Source organism: Elephas maximus, chromosome 5 (assembly GCF_024166365.1).
Source record: "Elephas maximus indicus isolate mEleMax1 chromosome 5, mEleMax1 primary haplotype, whole genome shotgun sequence".
Lineage (NCBI taxonomy): Eukaryota > Metazoa > Chordata > Mammalia > Proboscidea > Elephantidae > Elephas > Elephas maximus.
The window spans coordinates 6192801-6215107 of NC_064823.1; the positions used below are offsets into that span (position 1 = coordinate 6192801).

Genomic DNA, 22307 nt, shown 5'->3' on the forward strand with positions numbered 1-22307 from the left:
TGAATCTTAAGGTTTCTTTATTTTTTAAAAAATTATTTTATCTGATTTTTCTTCAAATATATTGGTGCCAAGTGCTTTATCTTCAAGTTCACAAATTCTGCCTTCATCTTGCTCAATTCTGCTCCTCTGACTTTCTATTGAGTTGTCCAAGTCTGTAATTTTATTGTTAATCTTCTGAATTTCTGATTGCTTTCTCTCTGTGGATACTTGCAGCTTCGTAAATGTTTTGTTATATTCTTGAATAATCTTTTTGATTTCTTCCTGCTTACCTGTGTTTTCCTTGGATTGTTCTGTGTATTGCCTTGTCTCCTTCCCGATGTCTTGAAGAGTTCTGTATATTAATCTTTTGTATTCTGTATCTGGTAATTCCAGGAAGGCACCCTCATTCAGAGGATCCCTTGATTCCTTGTTTTGAGAGCTTGTTGAAGCAATCCTAATCTGTTTCTTTGTGTCTTTTGATATTGACTATCGTCTCCGAGCCATCTATAAGTTATTGTATTAGTTTATTTTATGTTTGCTTAACGTATCCTAGCCTCTTGCTTTGCTTTGTTTTGATATGCTTGAATGGGTTTCTTGAGTGAGCTAGCTTGATTATTTTCACCTTTGGAGCACTGACGTCCTGTTACCAGATGGCTAGAGCTGTTATCAGATATATCAGTCTAGGAGTCCATTCACTTTTCCTGTGTGGATTCAGCTCATGTGTCCAGGTAGCTGGTCATCAAGTGTGTGGTATAGGCTGTGTCCTACAGTCTTAGAGGGCAGGGATGTTTGGTGTACGTACCGGTATCTGGTTGCAGCAGGGAGTCATCCTCTGAACAAGGCAGGGGGCTGAGAACCACCCCCCGAGTGTCTCTGAGGAAAGCGCATCCCTGTTCCCTAGAGTGTCCAGGTGGGTGGGTCCTGCAGATGGGCCGTGGGCACCCAATGCTTTTGGTTGTAAGGACTGGGAGGTACCAGTTATCCTTGTACCCCTGTTGTGGGTGGCTAGGTGACCTGAGTGGAACCACCAGTCCTTAGGCCCCTGATGTGGGTAGGTGAAAAAAACCCTGTTTAATAGGGAAAGTAGTATCAAATAGCAAACACCCATCTTTCTACTGCACAGCAGAAACAGTTGCAGTCTGCCAACAAGGGCCTTTTCTCCTGAAATAGGCCCACCCAGGTCCATGCAGGGGGAAAGGTATTCAAAGTCCATGTACCGTTTATGCCTGGACAGGAGCCGCTTCTGTCCTGAACTCCCCCAGTTAGTGGAGCTGGCAAGTTATCTTTTCCCCCAATTGTGAATTTATCCCTTTCCAAGGCCAGGAGCGTGGCTCAGTGCACTTAAATTGGCCTATCTCAAACCCAGGGAAATCAACAGCCACTGAAGCTGATTTGGGGGTGAGAGCATGGTAAATATATGCAAGTACTTAGCTTTTGCCAAGAGCACCGTTCTTCTCTGCTTTTGGAGCTGTGAGTAGGCTGTGCAGCTGGCTGGTTCTTCCTGGGGAACCTGTGGCCTAGTGCTACTACCAGCCCACCACCACCACTCCTGGGAATGGTGCCTGAGGGATCCCAGTGATTCAGGTCCAGTAACTCCTCTCTGCTTCTGAACTGTCTCTCCCTCCCCCTACTGCGCCATCCATTTTCTAACTTTGCCTTTGATGTTCAGGGTTCCTAGCTTGTCATAACTATAATCATTTCACTTGATTTTAAACCCTGGTGGCATAGTGGTTAAGTGCTACGGCTGCTAACCAAAAGTTTGGCAGTTTGAATCCACCAGGCACTCCTTCGAAACTCATGGGGCAATTCTACTCTGTCCTATAGGGTTGGTATGAGTCGGAATTGACTCAACGGCAGTGGGTTTTTTTGTAAAAGGGCTCGCCGGAAGCATCTGGCTATTCCTCTGTCTTGGCCCCGCCTCTCCCTTATAAGAGTTCTTTATAGCAGAATATTATTATTCACACAGAGAATTTGACTGACTGAGAGAACTTACATTATTTGTCCAAGATTACATAGATACCAATTTGTGACACCTGCATTCATACATTTTGGGGCTTATATAAAAAGGCAAGTTCTTTATCTTAGGCTGTTTCATAATATTTGTAATCCTTAACCGTATCAACTTTTGTCTAGTAAAGCATCTGCCCTTATCTACTTTCACATGGTAAGTGTCAAGCATGACCGTGAGCACCTACTGCAAAGCATTTCCCAGCAAATTCTGTAGGGAACAGTTGTAATGTTATACCAGCTACAAGAACATTGTGAGGCTCATATCACTAATTTGATAGTGGGAAAGATATGGTATGATGAGATAGATATCAATTCTTCTCCCTGTTTTTATGTTTTGTTTTTGTATTTCATAAATAGGCTGTAATAAAACATAAATTAGTAACTGAGGATTTTTGAAGAAAATCACGTATCTGCTTTTAAGAGATTTTAGTGATTTTCCTTTTGTATTCCAGTATCAAAAGAAACACCATTCTCATGTAATGGGAAGATATTTGAGCTTTACAATCAAGTTATAGATTTCCCGTCTTCTTTGGTAGGAAGGGAAACATTGAAAATTTAGAGTAATAAAGCTATGCAGCGTTATTTTCTTAAAACCAAAAAAAAAAAAAAGTAATCACAATAAATGGCATAATAAAAGTGTTACTAAAGGTGACAGGATGTATTACAAATGCCAGGTTGGATCTTTTCTCTAGGTTTATCAATTTTCAGGCAAATTTGGCTGAAGCTGTAAAAGAAGCTTTGTGGATAAAATATGCACAACATGATGATAATAGCCAAGGTTCCCCTCCAGAAGCTTAGGAGAACTTTGGTCAAGTGCTTAACACCACTTACAATGCCACAGTCCACAAGAGGTGGAACCATCTTTGTAAACAAAGGCTTCCGTGTCAAATATGGATAGCCTTTAAGGAACATGCTAACATCTCTCCTTCACTGGATAGCTAAGAAGTTGTTTTGGAGGGTCTACAGCTTCTTCATGGCTCTGGGAAATTACAGAAGAATGAGAAAGTTTAATTACATCACCATTAGATGACAACTAACAGAAGTTTGCCAGTTTTTTCAGCCTGAAACAAACACATTCACATATAGAACTGAGTTAGATAACGGCTGTTTTGTTTTTGTTTCCTTTTTTTTTTTTTTTGATATTTTCTTCTCAGCACTATCAAATGATAAAAACTGAAGCCTTTGAATTGTGGTGTTGGTGAAGAATATTGAATATACCGTGGAGTGCCAAAAGAACAAATAAATGTGTCTTGGAAGAAGCACAGCCAGAATGCTCTTTAGAAGCAAGGATGGCGAGACTACTTCTTACATACTTTGGACATGTTGTCAGGAAGGATCAGTCCCTGGAGCAGGACATCATGGTTGGCAAATACAGGGTCAGCGGAAAAGAGGAAGACCCTCAACAAAATGGATGGACACAGTGGCTGGAACAATGGGCTCAAGCATAACAACGATTGTAAGGATGGTGCAGGACCGGGCAGTTTTTCACTCTGTGGTACACAGTGTCACTATGAGTCAGAACCTACTTGATGGCACCTAACAACAACAACAACAACAACAAAAATAGATATATATTCTGTGTTTTTGGAAAAAAGTGTGAAGAACAAGGTATGTATAGTAAGCAGAAATCAAAAGCAAAATACTGTCAAACAGATACATATAATTTCTCGTGGAGAGATTGGCAAACTGAAAAGAAAACAATATTTGGTTAGGATGATATTGTAAGTGAAAAAAGTCATTCTCCATGAAAGGATTACAAGTGCTTTAAAGACTTAGTCTTTACAAACATATACTAATTCACAATCTATTTTACATATTTCAGTAAGTTACGCTGAAGCTTCGTCACATTCATTCATTCGCTTCAAGCCAACTGTCGGAAATAAAAGAAAGATTATTTATTTATTTATTTTTAAAGCATAGAAAATCACATCCTCTAAATTAAGGTAATCAAATTCATTGCTGTTGGATTTTGGGGGAAAGACATCAAATTCATGAAGAAAACTTTCCTAAAACTAAAAGAATTAGATTACCTTTGAATTCTGACCCCAACTTTGAATAGTCACTAATTCCTTTCTTTGCTCTTTTGGTGTTTGCAAAAGGGTGCAGGAAAGCCTGAATTGATATAATTATTGGCTCAGATTGTAAGAGATCTAGGCCAGATGGCTATGGGTTTCTGAAGTCCCAGTTGCTTGGGGTAGTTTTCCTATAGGGTTTGGGGATCTGCAATTTGAAAGGGCCACAAACGTGTAAAACAGTATTATTCATGGGGACAGAATGTTCATCAGCATGACCCAGTACTAAATACATGCATTATAGGCATTTCTATTCTGCACAATTTGCCACACAGCACCGGTTTCTGGAGGGGGGAAAAAAAGACAATGGCTTATAAAACGCTTTTGAATGCCTAAAAAGGAGAGCTCATGCTGGGACTCCTCTGCTTTCTTTCCAGAAAGAACCTTCTTAGTGACTTTAGCTGAGCTCTGCTGGGAGTAAGCAAAGTGGAAAAATCACAAAATTACTTCATATATATATATGAATACATATATATAGTCTATTTCTGGGGGGCAAAATAGAGTAGGGGAAAATAAATGGAAAAGTGTGACAGTGAAATTACGTGAAACAGCAAATATGCAAGTGGATGAAGACGGCTGAGGAATAATGCAAAAAGGTATGAAAAAACCCCAGCAAGATTGGAGCCACAATGATAAACTGAAAAGGAATTGCAGAGCAGAAAGAATATCATAAATAATCATATTTTCAAATAGGAACACCATATCAGTTTCTGTGACCTGGATAGAGTCTCAGCCTCCTGTGATATTTCCTAGCATTTTTATGCACGCAAAATGCAATTTTCAGCTCAGGCATTTTATTCTTCTAGGTAAACAAGCTTTGGGTTTTAAAAATACATATCTGAAAGGTGTATCCATAAATCATGCATACATTATAGAAAATTTGACTTGTAAACTATGGAGTCCATGTCCCCTCAGTATTCATTGTGAAGGCTCATCACATAGAGATAGCACCTTTTGGTAGAAATCGGCATGCTAAAGCAGGAAATGTCTTTTCCCCAAGATGAACAGAATTTTTTCAAAGTACGATACGAAAGAATTATTGTAGGCAATTGCACCGAAACACAGGGAAATGAGTGATATGAGGTACAACTATATGTTTAATTAATTGCCAGTTCTGAGGTATTCCTTTAAATCTTGCTAATTAAGAGAAATCAAAAGTGTAAAATAGCCCTTTTCTTATCTTCAAAGAATAATGATGAGTGAAAAACAGAAAATGAAACCTCTTTATTTGTCCTGATCTTTAAAACAGAGCCCCAAGAAAATCTGCTTGTGCTCATAGAAGGAGAAAGATCCAAGTATTTCCAGAGGGGGGAGGGGGAAAGGAGGTGGTCTGGGATGCATAACTAGAAGCAAGTTTTCAAATTTTATTAAATTCCTCCACCAACAAAAGGCACTGAGAGGTATTTTAAGGCAACCCGGTACTTAAATACCATGAAAAGCAAGATGATTACATGTTTGTGGAAGAAGAAAGGGCAATTAAGAAAAGACCAATTTAAAGTGCCATATAAATAAAGGCGACCAGAAGTTGATTTAAAGTTTTTCTTCTGTAATTGTCTCCCCTTTGTCGTGGCACGCTCAGAGAAAGTGAATGTAGTAGATTGAAAGGAGGAGGGAGAGTGGGGAGGAGGGAGGAGCAGTGAAGGAGCTGCTCCCATCCTCCGCCCCCACCCTCCCAGCCTTTCTCCCCTCCTCTCCCTCGCGCGCCCTCAGCCCTCCCGGCGCCCCTCGCCTTCCTCCTTCTCTTTCCTTCTCCCACCCTCTCCTCTCGCCCTCCTGCGCCTTGGTGACTCCATCAGCTTTGATTTGGAAGGACGCTGATTGGCTGGAAGCGATTCAACACACGCCAGGCAGGAGCTTTGTCTGAGTTGAAGTGAAGTTGTACAGATTTCAGACTGGAGTCAGCAGTCACTGGTGTTTAGTCTGCTGCCGAGCAGAGAAGGGGAGAGAGAACCGCCCAGGAGAGATAGACCGAAGACTGCGCGGGTCCCTGCCGGAGATGGATCCTAACCACACGAGAGGGAAGGCGCGGAGGTGACGCTCTGCTTGGAGAGAGAACGAACAGCCTGACAAATGCAAGGATTGGACTCCAGGCCGCTCCTATCTGGAGGTCGAGACACGGTGTGTATAAAACAAAAGTTTGCGAGCTGTTAATTCCTGTGCTGTGTTATTAAGAGGCGCTTTCAAGTTGCAAGTACCGTATGTAGCTAGCTTTAAGTTGCCAAAGGAAGTTGAGAGGATTGCTTTGCTGTTTTAACTAGCTCTCTGAGGGGAATCTCAGAAACCGACCGCTGCACCAAATGAACACTAAAATGCGCTTTAGGTTCATTTTTGCACTCTTGACGGTGTCTTTCAGCCACGATGTACTGGGCAAGAATTTGAAATACAGGATTTATGAGGAACAGAGGGTTGGGTCAGTAATTGCCAGACTATCAGAGGATGTGGCCGATGTTTTATTTAAACTACCTAATCCTTCTGCTGTTCGTTTTCGAGCCATGCAAAGGGGAAATTCTCCTCTACTAGTAGTCAGTGAAGATAATGGGGAAATCAGCATAGGGGCTAAAATTGACCGGGAACAACTATGCCAGAAAAACTTGAACTGCTCCATAGAGTTTGATGTGATCACTCTACCCACTGAGCACCTGCAGCTTTTCCATATCGAAGTTGAAGTCCTGGATATTAATGACAATTCTCCCCAGTTTTCAAGATCTCTCATACCGATTGAGATATCTGAGAGTGCGGCCATCGGGACTCGTATTCCTCTGGATAGTGCATTTGATCCAGATGTTGGGGAAAACTCCCTCCACACATACTCGCTCTCTGCCAATGATTTTTTTAATATCGAGGTACGGACCAGGACTGATGGAGCCAAGTATGCAGAACTCATAGTGGTCAGAGAGCTGGACCGGGAGCTGAAGTCAAGCTATGAGCTTCAGCTCACTGCCTCAGACATGGGGGTGCCTCAGAGGTCTGGCTCATCCGTACTAAAAATAAGCATTGCAGACTCCAATGACAACAGCCCTGCTTTTGAGCAGCAGTCTTATATATTACAACTCTTAGAAAACTCCCCAGTTGGCACTTTGCTCCTTGATCTGAATGCCACTGATCCAGATGAGGGCGCTAATGGGAAAATTGTATATTCCTTCAGCAGTCATGTGTCTCCCAAAATTATAGAGACTTTTAAAATTGATTCAGAAAGAGGCTATTTGACTCTTTTCAAGCAAGTGGATTATGAAATCACCAAATCTTATGAGATCGATGTGCAGGCTCAAGATCTGGGTCCAAATTCAATCCCGGCTCATTGCAAAATTATAATTAAAGTTGTGGATGTTAATGACAATAAACCTGAAATTAACATAAATCTGATGTCTCCTGGAAAAGAAGAAATATCTTATGTTTTTGAAGGGGATCCCATTGACACATTTGTTGCTTTGGTCAGGGTTCAGGACAAAGATTCTGGGCTGAATGGAGAAATAGTTTGTAAGCTTCATGGACATGGTCACTTTAAACTTCAGAAGACTTATGAAAACAATTATTTAATCTTAACTAATGCTACACTGGATAGAGAAAAGAGATCTGAATACAGTTTGACTGTAATAGCAGAGGACAAGGGGACACCAAGTCTCTCTACAGTAAAACATTTTACTGTCCAAATCAATGATATAAATGACAATCCACCCCACTTCCAGAGAAGCCGATATGAATTTGTCATCTCAGAGAATAACTCGCCGGGGGCATATATCACCACCGTTTCAGCCACAGATCCTGATCTAGGAGAAAATGGGCATGTTACATATACCATTTTGGAGAGTTTCATCCTGGGAAGCTCTATAACTACATATGTAACCATTGACCCATCGAATGGAGCCATCTACGCCCTCAGAATCTTTGACCATGAAGAAGTAAATCAGATCACTTTTGTGGTTGAAGCAAGAGATGGAGGGAGTCCAAAGCAACTTGTAAGCAATACCACGGTTGTGCTCACCATCATTGATGAAAATGACAACGTCCCTGTGGTTATAGGGCCTGCACTACGCAATAATACTGCAGAAATCACCATCCCCAAAGGGGCCGAAAGTGGCTTTCATGTCACAAGAATAAGGGCAATTGACAGAGACTCGGGGGTAAATGCGGAACTTAGCTGCTCCATAGTAGCAGGTAATGAGGAGAATATCTTCGTAATTGATCCACGATCATGTGACATCCATACCAATGTGAGCATGGATTCTGTTCCCTACACAGAGTGGGAGCTCTCAGTCATCATCCAGGACAAAGGCAATCCTCAGCTGCATACCAAAGTCCTCCTGAAGTGTGTGATTTTTGAATATGCAGAGTCTGTGACAAGTACAGCAATGACCTCAGTAAGCCAGGCATCTTTGGATGTCTCCATGATTATAATTATTTCCTTAGGAGCAATCTGTGCAGTATTGTTGGTGATTATGGTGCTGTTTGCAACTAGGTGTAACCGAGAAAAGAAAGACACTAGATCCTACAACTGCAGGGTAGCAGAATCAACTTACCAGCACCACCCAAAAAGGCCATCCAGGCAGATTCACAAAGGGGACATTACATTGGTGCCCACAGTAAATGGCACACTGCCTATCAGATCTCATCACAGATCATCTCCATCTTCATCTCCTACCCTGGAACGAGGGCAAATGGGCAGCCGGCAGAGTCACAACAGCCACCAGTCCCTCAACAGTTTGGTGACAATCTCATCGAACCACGTGCCAGAGAATTTCTCGTTAGAACTCACCCATGCCACTCCTGCTGTTGAGGTAAGATCATTAACTGCACCAGTGCACTGGCACTCAGCTGTTAGTGCCCAGAAACTGTGTATTAGTTCTTCAGTGCCTCCATAAATACATAACAGTACCAAAAATATGCAAAATTAAATATGATGCCAGCTAAATTGTATATATATAGCAAGGATATACATAGCCTACTATTTTCAGCTTTTCTTATTTACTTGCCTGTAATATGTATGTTACAGAAAAAGAAAATGTTCATTTGAGAGTCGAAAGGGACTACCTAATTAGCATCTCCTTACTTCCCAAGTTAAGATATTAGAAGCCAAAAAGCAAAGAGGCTGGCTTTATTCTACTGAAAGATTTAAAAAAAGATTAAAAAAAATAAAAAAGGACCCCCAGAATTTCATCTCAGTGCATGTTATATCTGTTCAACTTGTGAAAAATGTCTGATATTATTTTAACTACACGTGATAGATTGTTGTATTATACAGCATTTTCTATGCGTTTTTATAACTGATCACTTTAAGCTGAACTATAAATAAAGGAAATCAACCAGTTATTTAAAACAGAGTCCTCTTCTGGCGTCAGCTGTATTAGATCATCCAGATCCCTCTGGTTTCATTCTCTTTTGTTTTGAGAGTATCTGTCAATTATCAGGCATTCTCAAGCTTTTGTCCTCACTGGGATGCATTTCAGTTATATTTGGTGGCAGGCTGTACTGTCTGCCACAGCCCAGCATATGCAAATCCTTAAAATTGAGATAACTTATTCAGTTGCCTAGAACAAAATAACAAGTAAGTGTTTCTCTTTGCTTAAAGCTCGTATTTGGAGGTTTGTTTCCGGGAATCAGTACTGTGCCTTTGGTTTCCAGCAGGTCTCCCAGCTTCTGTCAATGCTTCACCAGGGGCAATATCAGCCAAGGCCAAGCTTTCGAGGAAACAAATATTCCAGGAGCTATAGGTATGAATTATCCTCATGTTAACTATTCAGTCTCCAATAACATGGATGCTGAAAAGTAGAAACTCTACCTGATTTATCTTTCTAGGTACGCCCTTCAAGACATGGACAAATTTAGCTTGAAAGACAGTGGCCGTGGTGACAGTGAAGCAGGAGACAGCGACTATGACTTGGGGCGAGACTCTCCAATAGACAGGCTGCTGGGGGAAGGATTCAGCGACCTGTTCCTTACAGATGGAAGGATTCCAGCAGGTAAGAGGGTGGTGACACATAAATCTTTATTTTCTGATCGGCTGCACCGGTAAAGCGTAAATTTTCTTTCATTCCTCTATTTCTTCTTTATCATTTGCACAGAATTCTTTGTAATCTGCATACTATCGGCAACAAACATAAACTGGCTTACCTGAAAATTACCTTCTTCAAGCTCATATTAAGCAGCACTTGGAGAAGGAGGAAGCATGAGAGCTCAATAGGACAGGGAGGAAAGGATGGAGCGAGGAGAATAGCAAACCGAACCATTCCCCTCTTTTTTCTATCCTACTGAATACTTCCACAGAACACTGAGCAACCCTATAAAATTACTGGGTGGTTGTTTTTATTCAAACCACATGTTTTGGTGCATGGTGGTGAACTGGACTATAATTTGGAGGACACGTTTCCTGTGATGGAAACCAACTCACAGAATTGGAGATTAAAATACTCTAGACATGGTACACTTTAAACCCTAAAAATAGGAACAAGAATGCAGCTTTGTACATGGTAAATGCAGAATCATTTTTTCACCTTTCATTTTAGGTCTGCACTATAGTGGAAAAGGAACAGGGGTCCAGGGGAGTAGTTTATAAAGTACACAGGTATATGGAAGAGATTGTATGAAATTATCAGCCATGTTTTCCTTAGAGTTCTTTCTAATTGTGCAGTAGAAACTCTCTGAACCAGCTGGGTGAATACCGAAGGCCTCATTATAGCAACCCTGTTACTAAAGAGCTGTAGTATTAAATGGACCCTTAAGGACACATGAGTATTACTTTGGCTGTTTAAATTTCTAAATCCCACTGAATGCTGCTCAAATGAGTACCATTTGATAAATGAAATAAAAGTGGAACAACACTATATTATCTGCCCGAATTCCACGGAGCTCTTGTTTTCTAAATGCAGAGAAGTCAAGAGAGTTTAGGAAACAGGCGTGAGAGAGCCTCTAAGGGCCAAGGAAATTCAAGAAAAATCAGTAAATAGAAGCTATAACTATCGTAAGTCGTAGAAGTAGAGGTGACAATGGCAGCAGCAGTCTTACTTTCAGTAGCGGCCATTGCCGTGGTCCTCCTCAACGTGTCAGAGCACGTCCCCGGGGCTGGGCCCTGCTGAGTTCTGTACTCGCGCTGCCTCCCACCGTGCTTTGACACGTGGTGGCACTTTGTCCACGGTAGAGCTGAGATCTGAATCCATCTTCACACTCTTAAACTCTAGTCTATCGAGAGTAATGTGAAGTAACTGTTTTGTTTTTTAAAATAAATTAAGTGACATATCTGTTTTCATATTCTAAAGACTATTAAATATTTTTCATTTCATTATGTTATTACAGTAATAGATAATGTATCTCAGGCAGGAAAAAAAATATGAGAAGGAACTGCAGTGGCAGAAAGGGCTAAAAGGTGCATTAGAGCCTCTGCTTACACATTCACGGCTGTGTCTTTTTTTTTTTTTAATTTCTTAGACCCACTTGAAATGAGTCAGAATCGACTCGACGGCATTGGGTTTTCATTGGGTTTGGCTAGAACCACTTGAAGAAAAATCTCTTAAAATCTAATGGAATACACATGTCCCCAGTCAACTTGCTCAAAGAGAGTCAGTCTTATTGCTTATATCTTTGTACAGGGGAGCTGGGTGAATCTCTATGATTCTATGATACCTCATTTTGAATATTGAGCTCTCATTTTGAATAATTTAGTTTACTAAACTACGTTCTTTTATAAAACAGAAAAGAAAAATGATGGGAATACTCCTTTGCTCATGCAGCCCTTCCTCCCTGAAAATGGTGGAAATACTGTATTAAATAAGTAATTTTTAAAATTGTATGAAGCCCATTCATTTAAATTGTAATTTATCAAACATACTTGAATAGAAAATAACTGCTCCTAATTAGAAAACCTTGCCATTTATGAGACTAAATGATGCCTACAATCCTTTTTAATTCTTATCTTACCCAAACCCAGTGCCGCCATGTCGATCCTGACTCATAGCGACCCTATAGGACAGAGTAGAACTGCCCCATAGAGTTTCCAATGAGTGCCTGGTGGATTCAAACTGCCGACCCTTTGGTTAGCAGCCATAGCACTTAACCACCATGCCACCAGGGTTTCCTGTGCTTATCTTACATAATCCTAATAGCTAATCATGTATCTAATTTTTTTTTTTTAAAGGTCAAGACTCCTCTTTTACTCTTTCCTATATTTTCAAAGTTGCCATCATCAGATACGTTCATAGTAGAAGAGTTACTTAGCAGGAAAAAAAAAATTGTTAAGAATAAAGACACTGGGGAAATAAGGTAAAGGCAGATTCTAGAAAGCAGTTAATGAGGCTCATTTAGTGACTTCATATCCCTTTCAAGTTACATTTATTTTCAAAGTTGAAGTTCAAGTCTACTTTTTTTTATTATCACTAATAACACTACTTACCATATACAGAATCTTTTTTAAAAAATTCCGTATTTAAACAATCATACTTAATCCAGAATTGTGGTGTGGGCATCCATTTCACCATATGTTTCATTGAATTACAATATTGCATTACAACAGGTATTTTTCAGACTCATTATCTACTTGCTTCTACGTGGGTTGTGGTGGGACTATCCTAGAGGCATAAAGTACCAGGAAATCACCAGTGATCCATAAGATATTTTAAGCTTTATTCAGAAACACTATTTGTTATAGACTGAAATGTGCATATTGAATATCTATACAAAGATGACCACCAGCTGTCCAGTTGACAGTAACTCATGGTGACCCCATTGTGTCAGAGTAGAACTGTGCTCCATAGGGCTTTCAATGGCTAATTTTTTGGAACTAGATCGCCAGACCTTTCTTTCAAGGTACTCTAGGTGGACTTGAACCTCCAGCCTTTTGGTTAGCAGCCAAGCGCTTTAACACTTTGAACTGCCCAGGGACTCCCTTTTCTTAATTATGAGCATTCTGAGGAGTATTACTTTTACTCATACTCTAATGTATTATTCACCCTGGCAGTTTATGCAGGCGCATTGAGATGTAAAACTTGTGCTCTGTAAATTTATATTCCCAGGAAATATCCCAAGTAGAAAAAATGTGAGTCCACATGACTGTCATTAACAGAATTGAGCACAGTTTCCTAAAGCATGAATATTTTTAGGACTTAAGGGACTTATTCCAGCTGATTTTCTGCATTAGTCTGTGCTTAAATATAGATTATGTTATGTCACATTGCCTGCCAACAGGGTCACTTCTGGTCATTGATTCTATTAATTCCCACACAAATACCCTGCATTCTAAGCAGTAAAATCAGCGTTCATTTTTGTCTGTTGGCTCATGTTTGTCAACATATTTTCTTCGTTACTCATTCAACTTTGAGCTACAGTACTACATATATGCCAGCAAAATCTTTATTTTTTACAATATTTTAGCTGTCCCAAGGTGACTGATAAAAGCTTTTTTATTTTGTTTCGTGTGATACTCATTCTCAATTGAGTCAATTTTACTTTATAGTGATCTATCATCTGTTACTACTTATTTCAAACATTCCTTTGAATTCTATGTTCTTTCATTTTGCGTTGCCAGCTTCCTAGTTCTAGCCTTTCTCCTATAGTTAGCTTTCTGTATCGCCATACACTGGTATTCTCTCTCTTCCCCTCCTCAAATCTTTTTTCCATATATCTGCCTGAGCGGCCTTCCCAAAACTTTTTAATTTACATTTGGGGGCTCAAAAATCAATAAGTGGCCTTGGTTGCCCAAATTAAACTACTTATCTTGGCATTCAAAGGCCAGTGAAACCCACTGTTAGCTTCTTAACTCTCAGCTTAACCAAAAAACCAACCCATTGCTACTGAGTCAATTCTGAGTCATAGTGACCCCTGTAGGACAGAGGAGAACTGCCCCATAGAGTTTGCAAGGAATGCCTGGTGGATTCGAACTGCCAACCTTTCTGTTAGCAGCCATAGCATTTAACCACTATACCACCAGGGTTTCCCAACACTCAACTTAGGCTGATTTTTGTTTGTTTGTTTTACCATTTGCAATAGCAGAGACATCTCTTCACATAACACACCAATTCTTTGCACATGCTGCCCTTCCTCCCTGTACAACCTGCTTCTTTTCACTTTATCCATATAAATTCTGTTCATCTGCAGTTTGGCTCAAGTTGCTCTTTCTTTGTAACATTTCAACCTCCACCACTTTCTTAAAATACCCTCGACATCATACACTTTGGCACTTTAGCTGGCCATCTATGAACTCATTTGCCGCACTTGCTCTGAACTAGATGTTAAGTCATTTAAGGGCCCGTGACCATCATAGGGGTTTACACATGGTAGGCTCTTAATAGATAGCTGATCAATCGCCACAATGACTAACGGCTTGATAGAAGCTATACCGATTGTTATTGAGGCAGTTCTGACTCATGGCAATCCCATGCGTTACAGATAGAACTGATCCACAAGGTTTTCTTGGCTGTAATCTTCATGGAAGCAGATCAACAAGTCTTTCTTCCATGGCACTGCCGGGTGGGTTTGAACCGCTAACCTAGTAAAACAAAAAAAACCAAACCTGTTGCTGCGGAGTCGATTCCAACTCATAACAACACTATAGCACAGAGTAGAACTGCCCCGTAGAGTTTCCAAGGAGTGCCTGGTGGATTTGAACTGCCGACCTTTAGGTTAGCAGCCGTAGCACTTAACCACTATGCCACCAGGGTTTCCTCTGAGTGCAAATCGTTTGTGCCACCCAGGGACCTGATAGAAGCTAAGCATACATTTTTTTCTCCATATAGTTGATACTCTGCTTCCTGTCTTGCATATAAAGTATGGTACAGTGACACAATTTACAGGCATAGAGTGGCCAAGAAGAGTTGACGTCTTCCTCTGCACCCCATCCTACGGCAGACGTAACCACCTGCCAGGGCTTTCAGAGGAGCTACAGAAACATTGGCCACTTGCACCACTTGCCAGGAGCACTTGATCCCCCAGAGGTTGTCTAGAAACTTTGCAGAACTGAATTACGTAGAAGCGGAAGATGTTTCCAAACAGCTGAGTCTCCGGGGACAATGTGAAAAAATACCTATGAAAGTGGGAGAAATGCCCTCTTCTGCATCACTACTCTTCCTTAATACCTCTTCATTATTTTTACTGTCCTTTTCTCTGTCGTTCCTTTCTTCATCATTTTTTCATATTTTTTCATTTTAAAATTGTTTTGACTTTAATGCCTGATTCATTTATTGTGATGAGATTGTAAAACAGCATTTTGTTTAATAAATTCCTATGACTAAAATTATAATTTTGAGCATGAACTGTCATTTAAGTCACACAGACTGTATTGCTCAATCTATGTTCACTATATTCTGGTCTCTAGAAAATTCTGTCATGCTCAGGATTATTAGAACTCTGAGTACTGTTTCTTTTTTTTTTTTTTCCATCCTTAAACATTAAAACAAAACAAAGCTAATCACACAATCAAAGAAGTAAGTTCTTCACAAGCCTAAAACCACAGAATTAAAAACCAGGAAAAAAATGAAGAGTTATCATCAGGTCTGTTCCCCTTCCTTTTGACAGGATGTGAGTAAGCCAGTAGAGACAGGCCTCTTTTCCATTTTCAGAGACCCAGGGAATTAGGGAAAAATAAAAAATTTATTAACCACTTGAAAAGAAAAATTTTTTTTTTTTTTTTTTTTGATAGCTGTTTCACTGCTGAAAAAACCTCATTGCTATTAAGGTATTCCAATTACTTTCAACTCCTTTTGGTTTTGTCCACATTAAATGATGAGAAGCAACAGTTGGTAAATATTTCCAAGTAGTAATAATGTATAAAGGCATCACATGCAGGCATCCTTTTATTCTTAAATCATGCCTGCTTATTTAAAATTAATATTTCCTCATAGCAGAATTACACAGTTATTCTCTTTCTTGTACCCTGCAGTGATTCACAGGCAATTGGTATTCACCCTCATCTTTCTTTTCCCTACTTTCTCCACATTTCTAGTCTTCCTAGAAATCTGGCTTTTTTTTTTTTTTTAATATATACATAAACACATAATACTTACTCTCCTTTTATTCCTCAAGGTATCATCTTATAAGTTAAGAATTGAGGTCCAGAATTGATGATAAGAACAAAATTATCTTGAAGGGTCAAGCCAGAAAAGGTAGTGACTTCTACACCTTTAAACAACAACTATTACATTTCCTTTTCTGAAAGTCAACATTAATTTCATTTTCATTCAGAAAATATATAGTGAATGCCTACTCTATGTAGACAGGCTACCAAGTGCTGGGGATACAGAAATAAACAGAATAGACAACTTGCTTCCTCTGACAAGGAAGTTGACATTCTCCAAGGGTCATCCATTTAGGCAATAATTTAGGTGGAAGAGAAATCTTTCATAACTAGTTAGACATACAGAATTAGCTTTGAATTCATATGTGTTGCTGATATCAATCTAATTTCCTTCAGAATCTGAATCACTTTGCATTTTCTGCATTCAGAGGTTAGCTCTAAAATGATACTGAAGACAAAAAATCGTGATATTGAAGTTCTAACTGAAAGAGAATGGATGATTTGTGGAGTGTACATTTTTGCACTTCCTGGTTATTACATAATTTGGTTTTTATATTTGGCATATTTAGAGATTTTTTTCCTTTTATTTTTTCTGTTTTTCTCATATTGTCTATTATTTTCTACAAGTGTGGCCAATCACATTCCAATGAGGCATCATAACATCCAGAAAAACTAAGCAATGGATTTTTCATATTCATCATCTCTGGATGACTTTTCCATGAATTTGAATATAAATATTTTTCAAACCTTTAAAAGCAGACTTCTTAACAGGATAACTGCAGATGTCCAGTAACTGAGGATTCTTATCTCTATATTTAAAAAAAAATAAGTCAATAAATAATCTATAATAACTTTTAAGAGCTATATTGTGTTCTCAATGCCTCTATTAAAATAAAGTAGGTCCCATAGACTGCAATATTGAGAAAGTTACTCAAAGTATTACTCAAGGGTTTCCTGATGGAATCCTAAATTATGGGTTTCACCTTACAGCTCAATTTTTCAGAATTTGTATTCAGCATTTATTTCATCACTCATACCCTAGTTCTTTTTCCATTAATATCATGTATAAGTTATCAATCCACCTTTTCATTACTTGAGTAGCAATTATGACACTCGTGAGGAATAGGTGAGTTGGTAACAGCTTTCCTTATTTGATAAACAAGGGTAAAAATAAAAAAAGACACCAGCAGAAATGACTTGGAGGTCCATAAAACTGGCTTCCCAATTAACTCCAAATTAGAATGTGTATAGTAATGGATTTTTATAGCAATGGATTAGCATCATGATAGTAGTTTGTAACTGCCTCAACCTACCTTTCTAAAAATTTCATGAGTTCTTCATTTTGAGTCATGCTAAGTATAATAATGAATCCCCACTGTTTTCCTTGAGTCCAGCTATGAGGCTTTGCACGGAGGAGTGCAGAGTCCTGGGCCACTCCGACCAGTGCTGGATGCCACCCCTGCCCTCGCCATCTTCTGATTACAGGAGTAACATGTTCATCCCGGGGGAGGAGTTCCCAGCACAGCCCCAGCAGCAGCATCCACATCAGAGTCTCGAGGACGACATCCAGCCTGCAGATTCCAGTGAGAAGAAGAAGAGTTTTTCCACCTTTGGGAAGGACTCCCCAAACGACGAGGACACTGGAGATACCAGCACGTCCTCTCTGCTCTCAGAAATGAGCACCGTATTCCAGCGCCTTCTACCCCCTTCCCTGGACACCTACTCAGAGTGCAGTGAGGTGGACCGATCCAACTCCCTGGAACGCCGAAAGGGGCCCTTGCCAACCAAAACCGTGGGCTACCCACAAGGGGTGGCGGCCTGGGCAGCCAGTACACATTTTCAAAATCCAACCACCAGTTCCGGGCCGCCGCTTGGAACTCACTCCAGTGTGCAGCCTTCTTCAAAGTGGCTGCCGGCCATGGAGGAGATCCCTGAAAACTACGAGGAAGATGATTTTGACAATGTGCTCAACCACCTCAATGATGGGAAGCATGAACTCATGGATGCCAGTGAGCTGGTGGCTGAGATTAACAAACTGCTTCAAGATGTGCGCCAGAGCTAGGAGATTTTAGCGAAGCATTTTTGTTTCCATATATATGGAAATCAGGAACAGAGTGAACCCTGAAAGAACTGGCATTGCCAAATAGTTGCATTTATCATAAATGTGTCTGTGTATATTGAATATTAAATACTGTATTTTCGTATGTACACAATGCAAGTGTGATTATTTTAATCTGTATTTTAAAAATACATTTGTACCTTATATTTATGTGTAATTTAACAGACAAATTTTATTTTTTTACTCTCATGACAAACACATCTCTCCTAATCATGTAGAAAGTAGCTACTGTTTAAATCTCATATGCTATTCAACCACAAAGTATAAAGGCACTGCTTAGGTTAGTTATGTTGGGGAGGTAAACATTATTCTCTAGGAAAAACCCCACTAAAGCATTATACAATTCTTAATTCTAGTAAGTGATCCAACTTTTTGAAAATACTTTTGTAAAAATTAAGCATCATTAAAAATGTTAAACTATTTTTTTATTATTACTATTGTTTTTTCTCCTTCTAACTCTGATAGTTCTACTCTTATGGGAAAAATTGACACATGAAGTGAAATTTTATTTCAGGACTGGGAGGTACCTTGAAGGGTATTTATGAGATGATTCTTTTAAATACATTTTTCACAGACAATAATGAAAACAGGGCTAGAGTCAGTGTTTCCTGGCTCCCAGTTCTCTGCTATCTGGGGCATCAAACTGGTCTGTTCTTGAGAATATGTGGCTTAAAATATTCTTGTCTATTTATAATCAAGGCAAACAATAAATTTCATTCCATCCTTGTAATATGAGAGGTACTCAAAGAAAATGGAATCTGTCCTTTAAATGGATAACAGTATATATTCCAACAGTGTAAAGTGATAATGGTTATGCTGTGTCCCTCCTAAGCTGGTAAATATAATTGGTTTAATCTGAAACCATTCTGTTTGAATCTTCCCCTCTTCTCTGACAATACGTAAACATTTTAGTCTTTTTTTCCTGTTAGAATTCACTTTCAGCTTTTGTCCCAAGTGCATGATCTCACATTTTTGTTTTTATTTTTAGTGTAAGAACATTTATAAAATCATATTTTTACTGCAACTCTGCTGCGTGATAAATGACAAATTATTTATTGTGTTGTTATCTCTCTGTGTGTAATGCCTTGGTAAAGCAGTTTGCTATTATGACTGTTATCATTTATGAACAAGCTTCTATTAATGTTATATCTATGAATACACTATCTTGATTGTACTCTCCAGAAGCTTTTACTGTCAAAGAAAATAAAAGAAAAATTAAATGAGAGAATTGTCCGTAGTTCAGAGTCCTACTCCTACATATGTGTTCAAAAGCTATATAATCATACCAGTCATGAGAGAGTGATCCAGTTTTGGGTTTCAAATGGTAGAGAGGAAGCATTTAGCAGATTTGGCAATGGAAAAAAGAATCAATTTGAGACCTTTATTAGGTATGAAAATAATAGATCAGATTCCATTCAGAATAAGATTTTAAATGCATTTGGAGTGTAAAGGAAGAAAGAAAAATGAATTCAGTAAAAAAAAATTAAATAATAACATCATGCTTTTTCAGAACAGCAAACTCTGGTGGTGTAGTGGTTAAGTGCTACGGCTGCTAACCAAAATGTCAGCAGTTCAAGTCTACCAGGCACTTCTTGGAAACTAGGGCAGTTCTACTCTGTCCTATAGGGTCATTATCAGTCGGAATCGATTTGACGGAAATGGGTTTGGTTTGGGTTTTTTCAGAACATTTTATATTAAGTTCTTGGTTAAAAAATATATCCCTACAGTATTTCCAGGAGGTGAAAGTATGCTTCTCCTTGGCTTACTAGCAGAGAATTCAAATACTAAAAAAGTTAAGTAACCTAAAAGTGCCTAAAACTCAGATATTTTAATTCTCAAGTGAGTACCACTTTAAATAGGAAGTGTTATCTCTTCCAGAAAGCATGGTTTCTTTTATGGGAGGGATTGCAATTACAAGTGAAATTTCAGTTTATTTTTCAGTAGATTACACGCACAAATGTAAACCACATTTAAATACATTTTGCTTTTCAACTTCACTTCCTTTTAGCACATATTATCATTAAAAAAAAAACTTCCATAACCTCATTGTTCTTAATTTAAAGCAGCCACAGTCATTTAGGAAGCAAAACTTGGAATAAATATTTTGAATAATTTTAAGTAAATAAAATGCAGTATTATACTCAACACAAAAAACTTTGTATATTGTCCGTATACTGAGCATTCCATGTGTCAAACTCCTTGCTTCTCCAGCCTTCTGTACTTCTGGTTACTGCTTCCCACGCTCACAAGTTAAATGAGTGTTAGCGTTTAAGATTTCTGTTTTTTGTTCATATCATTCCTTTAACAACTAGCATCACCTTGGTGAAAGCTGACGTGTCTGCTGCAATCATAGCAACCTAACCTCTCATCAAGTTTATGTTTTCTCATCTTTGGTATCATGCCCTTCCTCAGATTGGAAGAAAAAAGTAATAGCCGCTTAAATTAAGGAGATTCCTTTCTTCACTCATCATTTCTTCAGTATATCGGCTCCGTCGAATTCCTTTAAACATTCTTTTGTGATTATCATCTATTAAAGGAATCACCTTTCAAAAATGGAATTCAACACTGAATTTGTTGCTTACCAAGTCCTTCTTTTAAATGGCTCGATTATAGGATGATTAGAATTGGCTTTCTTAAAATTCTTACAAGTTATTAACATTGAAATTCATTTTTTCATTTATTTCTTCCTTAAAAAAAAAATCGTCATTGAGTGGATCTGGACTCCTAGCAAACCCATGGGTTTATAAGCTTGTCAATCATTTAAATTCTTGCTCCTCAATATCAAAATCACCACTTACCAATAGGTAACTATTAAGACAAAAGATGGGTTAGTTAGTGTCTTACTGGAGTCACTGAAGAAGTTAAATTTGTGGAAATCAACTCAACATCTTTGTTTCATTCTTCTGATACCAAAAGGAAAACCCTGGTGATGTAGTGGTTAAGAGCTACCACTGCTAACCAAAATGACATCTTTTTAAATCTACCAGGTGCTGCTTGGAAACTCTATGGGAGCAGTTCTACTCTGTCCTATAGGGTCACCATGAGTCAGAATGGATTCCAGGGAAGCGGGTTTTTTTTTTTTTTGGTTAATGTCAGAAAGGAGACCTGGTAGCACAGTGGTTAAGAACTCAGGTACCAACCGAAAGGTCAGCAGTTGGGATCCACCAGCTGCTCCTTGGAAACCCTATGGAGCAGTTCTACTCTGTACTGTCAGGTCGCTGTGAGGAGCAATCAACTCGACAGCAATAGGTTTAACAAGTTTTTGTTTTTTTTTTTAGTTAATGTCAGAAAACATTCAAAACTGAATTTTAATTATCGGAACATTGAATTTCATAGAATTGTGGGTGTATTTAATATACAAGTAATTTCAGATTGGATTTGTTGAAGTAGTGAAAAATGTACCATCTTATACAGTAGTTTTCAAGGCTGCATGAACTCAGAGAGTTGATCCAAGACAGTTCAGACAATTTGTCAAACTTTTGAGAATATGTTGATGTTTGTCTTTTAATTTAGTATATCTTGATAATGTATAGCCACTGTATCAAAGCTTAGGGATGTGGTGAACTCTGAATAATTTGTAAATATTGCTCTGTAAAAATTGAATATAAACCATTGGAAACTTTTCTATGTATGTCATTTCAAAAGGCCAGTAAATTTGAATTCCCTAATTGCAGATAAGTTCACAAAACAAAGCTACCTTGTGTTTATAAGCTGCTTTATATACTGTGAAAGCAAAACATGCCATGCAGATTGTAATCATTTATATTAGGATCCCTCTAACTGTGAATGACAGAAATGGTTCTGTTTGGTTACTAAAGTGAAGCTTTGTATTTGGGCCACTGAACGTCCATCCATTCAGTACATCTGGTTCAGTAAAGTTCCTAGAACAAACAGAAGTCACTTTTTTTCTTTCTTTTTTTTTAAATAATAGTGACCAAAAAAAACTTTATTACTTAAATTCATTTTTCATCCGTCTAATGGAAGCCGTAGTCAAGTAGATACAGTCTGATACCAAAGATAATAGGGACTCAGTACAATCTAAACAAAAAATAAAATACTGAGTAAGTGGGAATTATAGAAGAAACTTGACAATGATACTAGATGCTTCTCAATGATTTATTATATTTTTATT

General features: G+C 38.7%; 1 protein-coding gene across 2 annotated transcripts; it reads left to right on the plus strand.

The window, feature by feature from the left end:
* The first annotated feature begins 5761 nt into the window (after window positions 1–5761).
* PCDH18 (protocadherin 18) lies at window positions 5762–21864 on the plus strand. Of its 2 annotated transcripts, none has more exons than XM_049885261.1 (4): window positions 5762–8836; window positions 9681–9769; window positions 9855–10018; window positions 17451–21864. In XM_049885261.1, exons 1-4 carry the CDS (start codon window positions 6359–6361, stop codon window positions 18116–18118), a joined length of 3399 nt encoding a protein of 1132 aa, XP_049741218.1. In that variant the 5' UTR covers window positions 5762–6358; the 3' UTR covers window positions 18119–21864. The 2 variants fall into 2 exon arrangements, with proteins under 2 accessions (XP_049741218.1, XP_049741219.1); XM_049885262.1 differs by having other exon boundaries at window positions 5763–8836; window positions 9684–9769.
* Window positions 21865–22307: the final 443 nt, after the last annotated feature.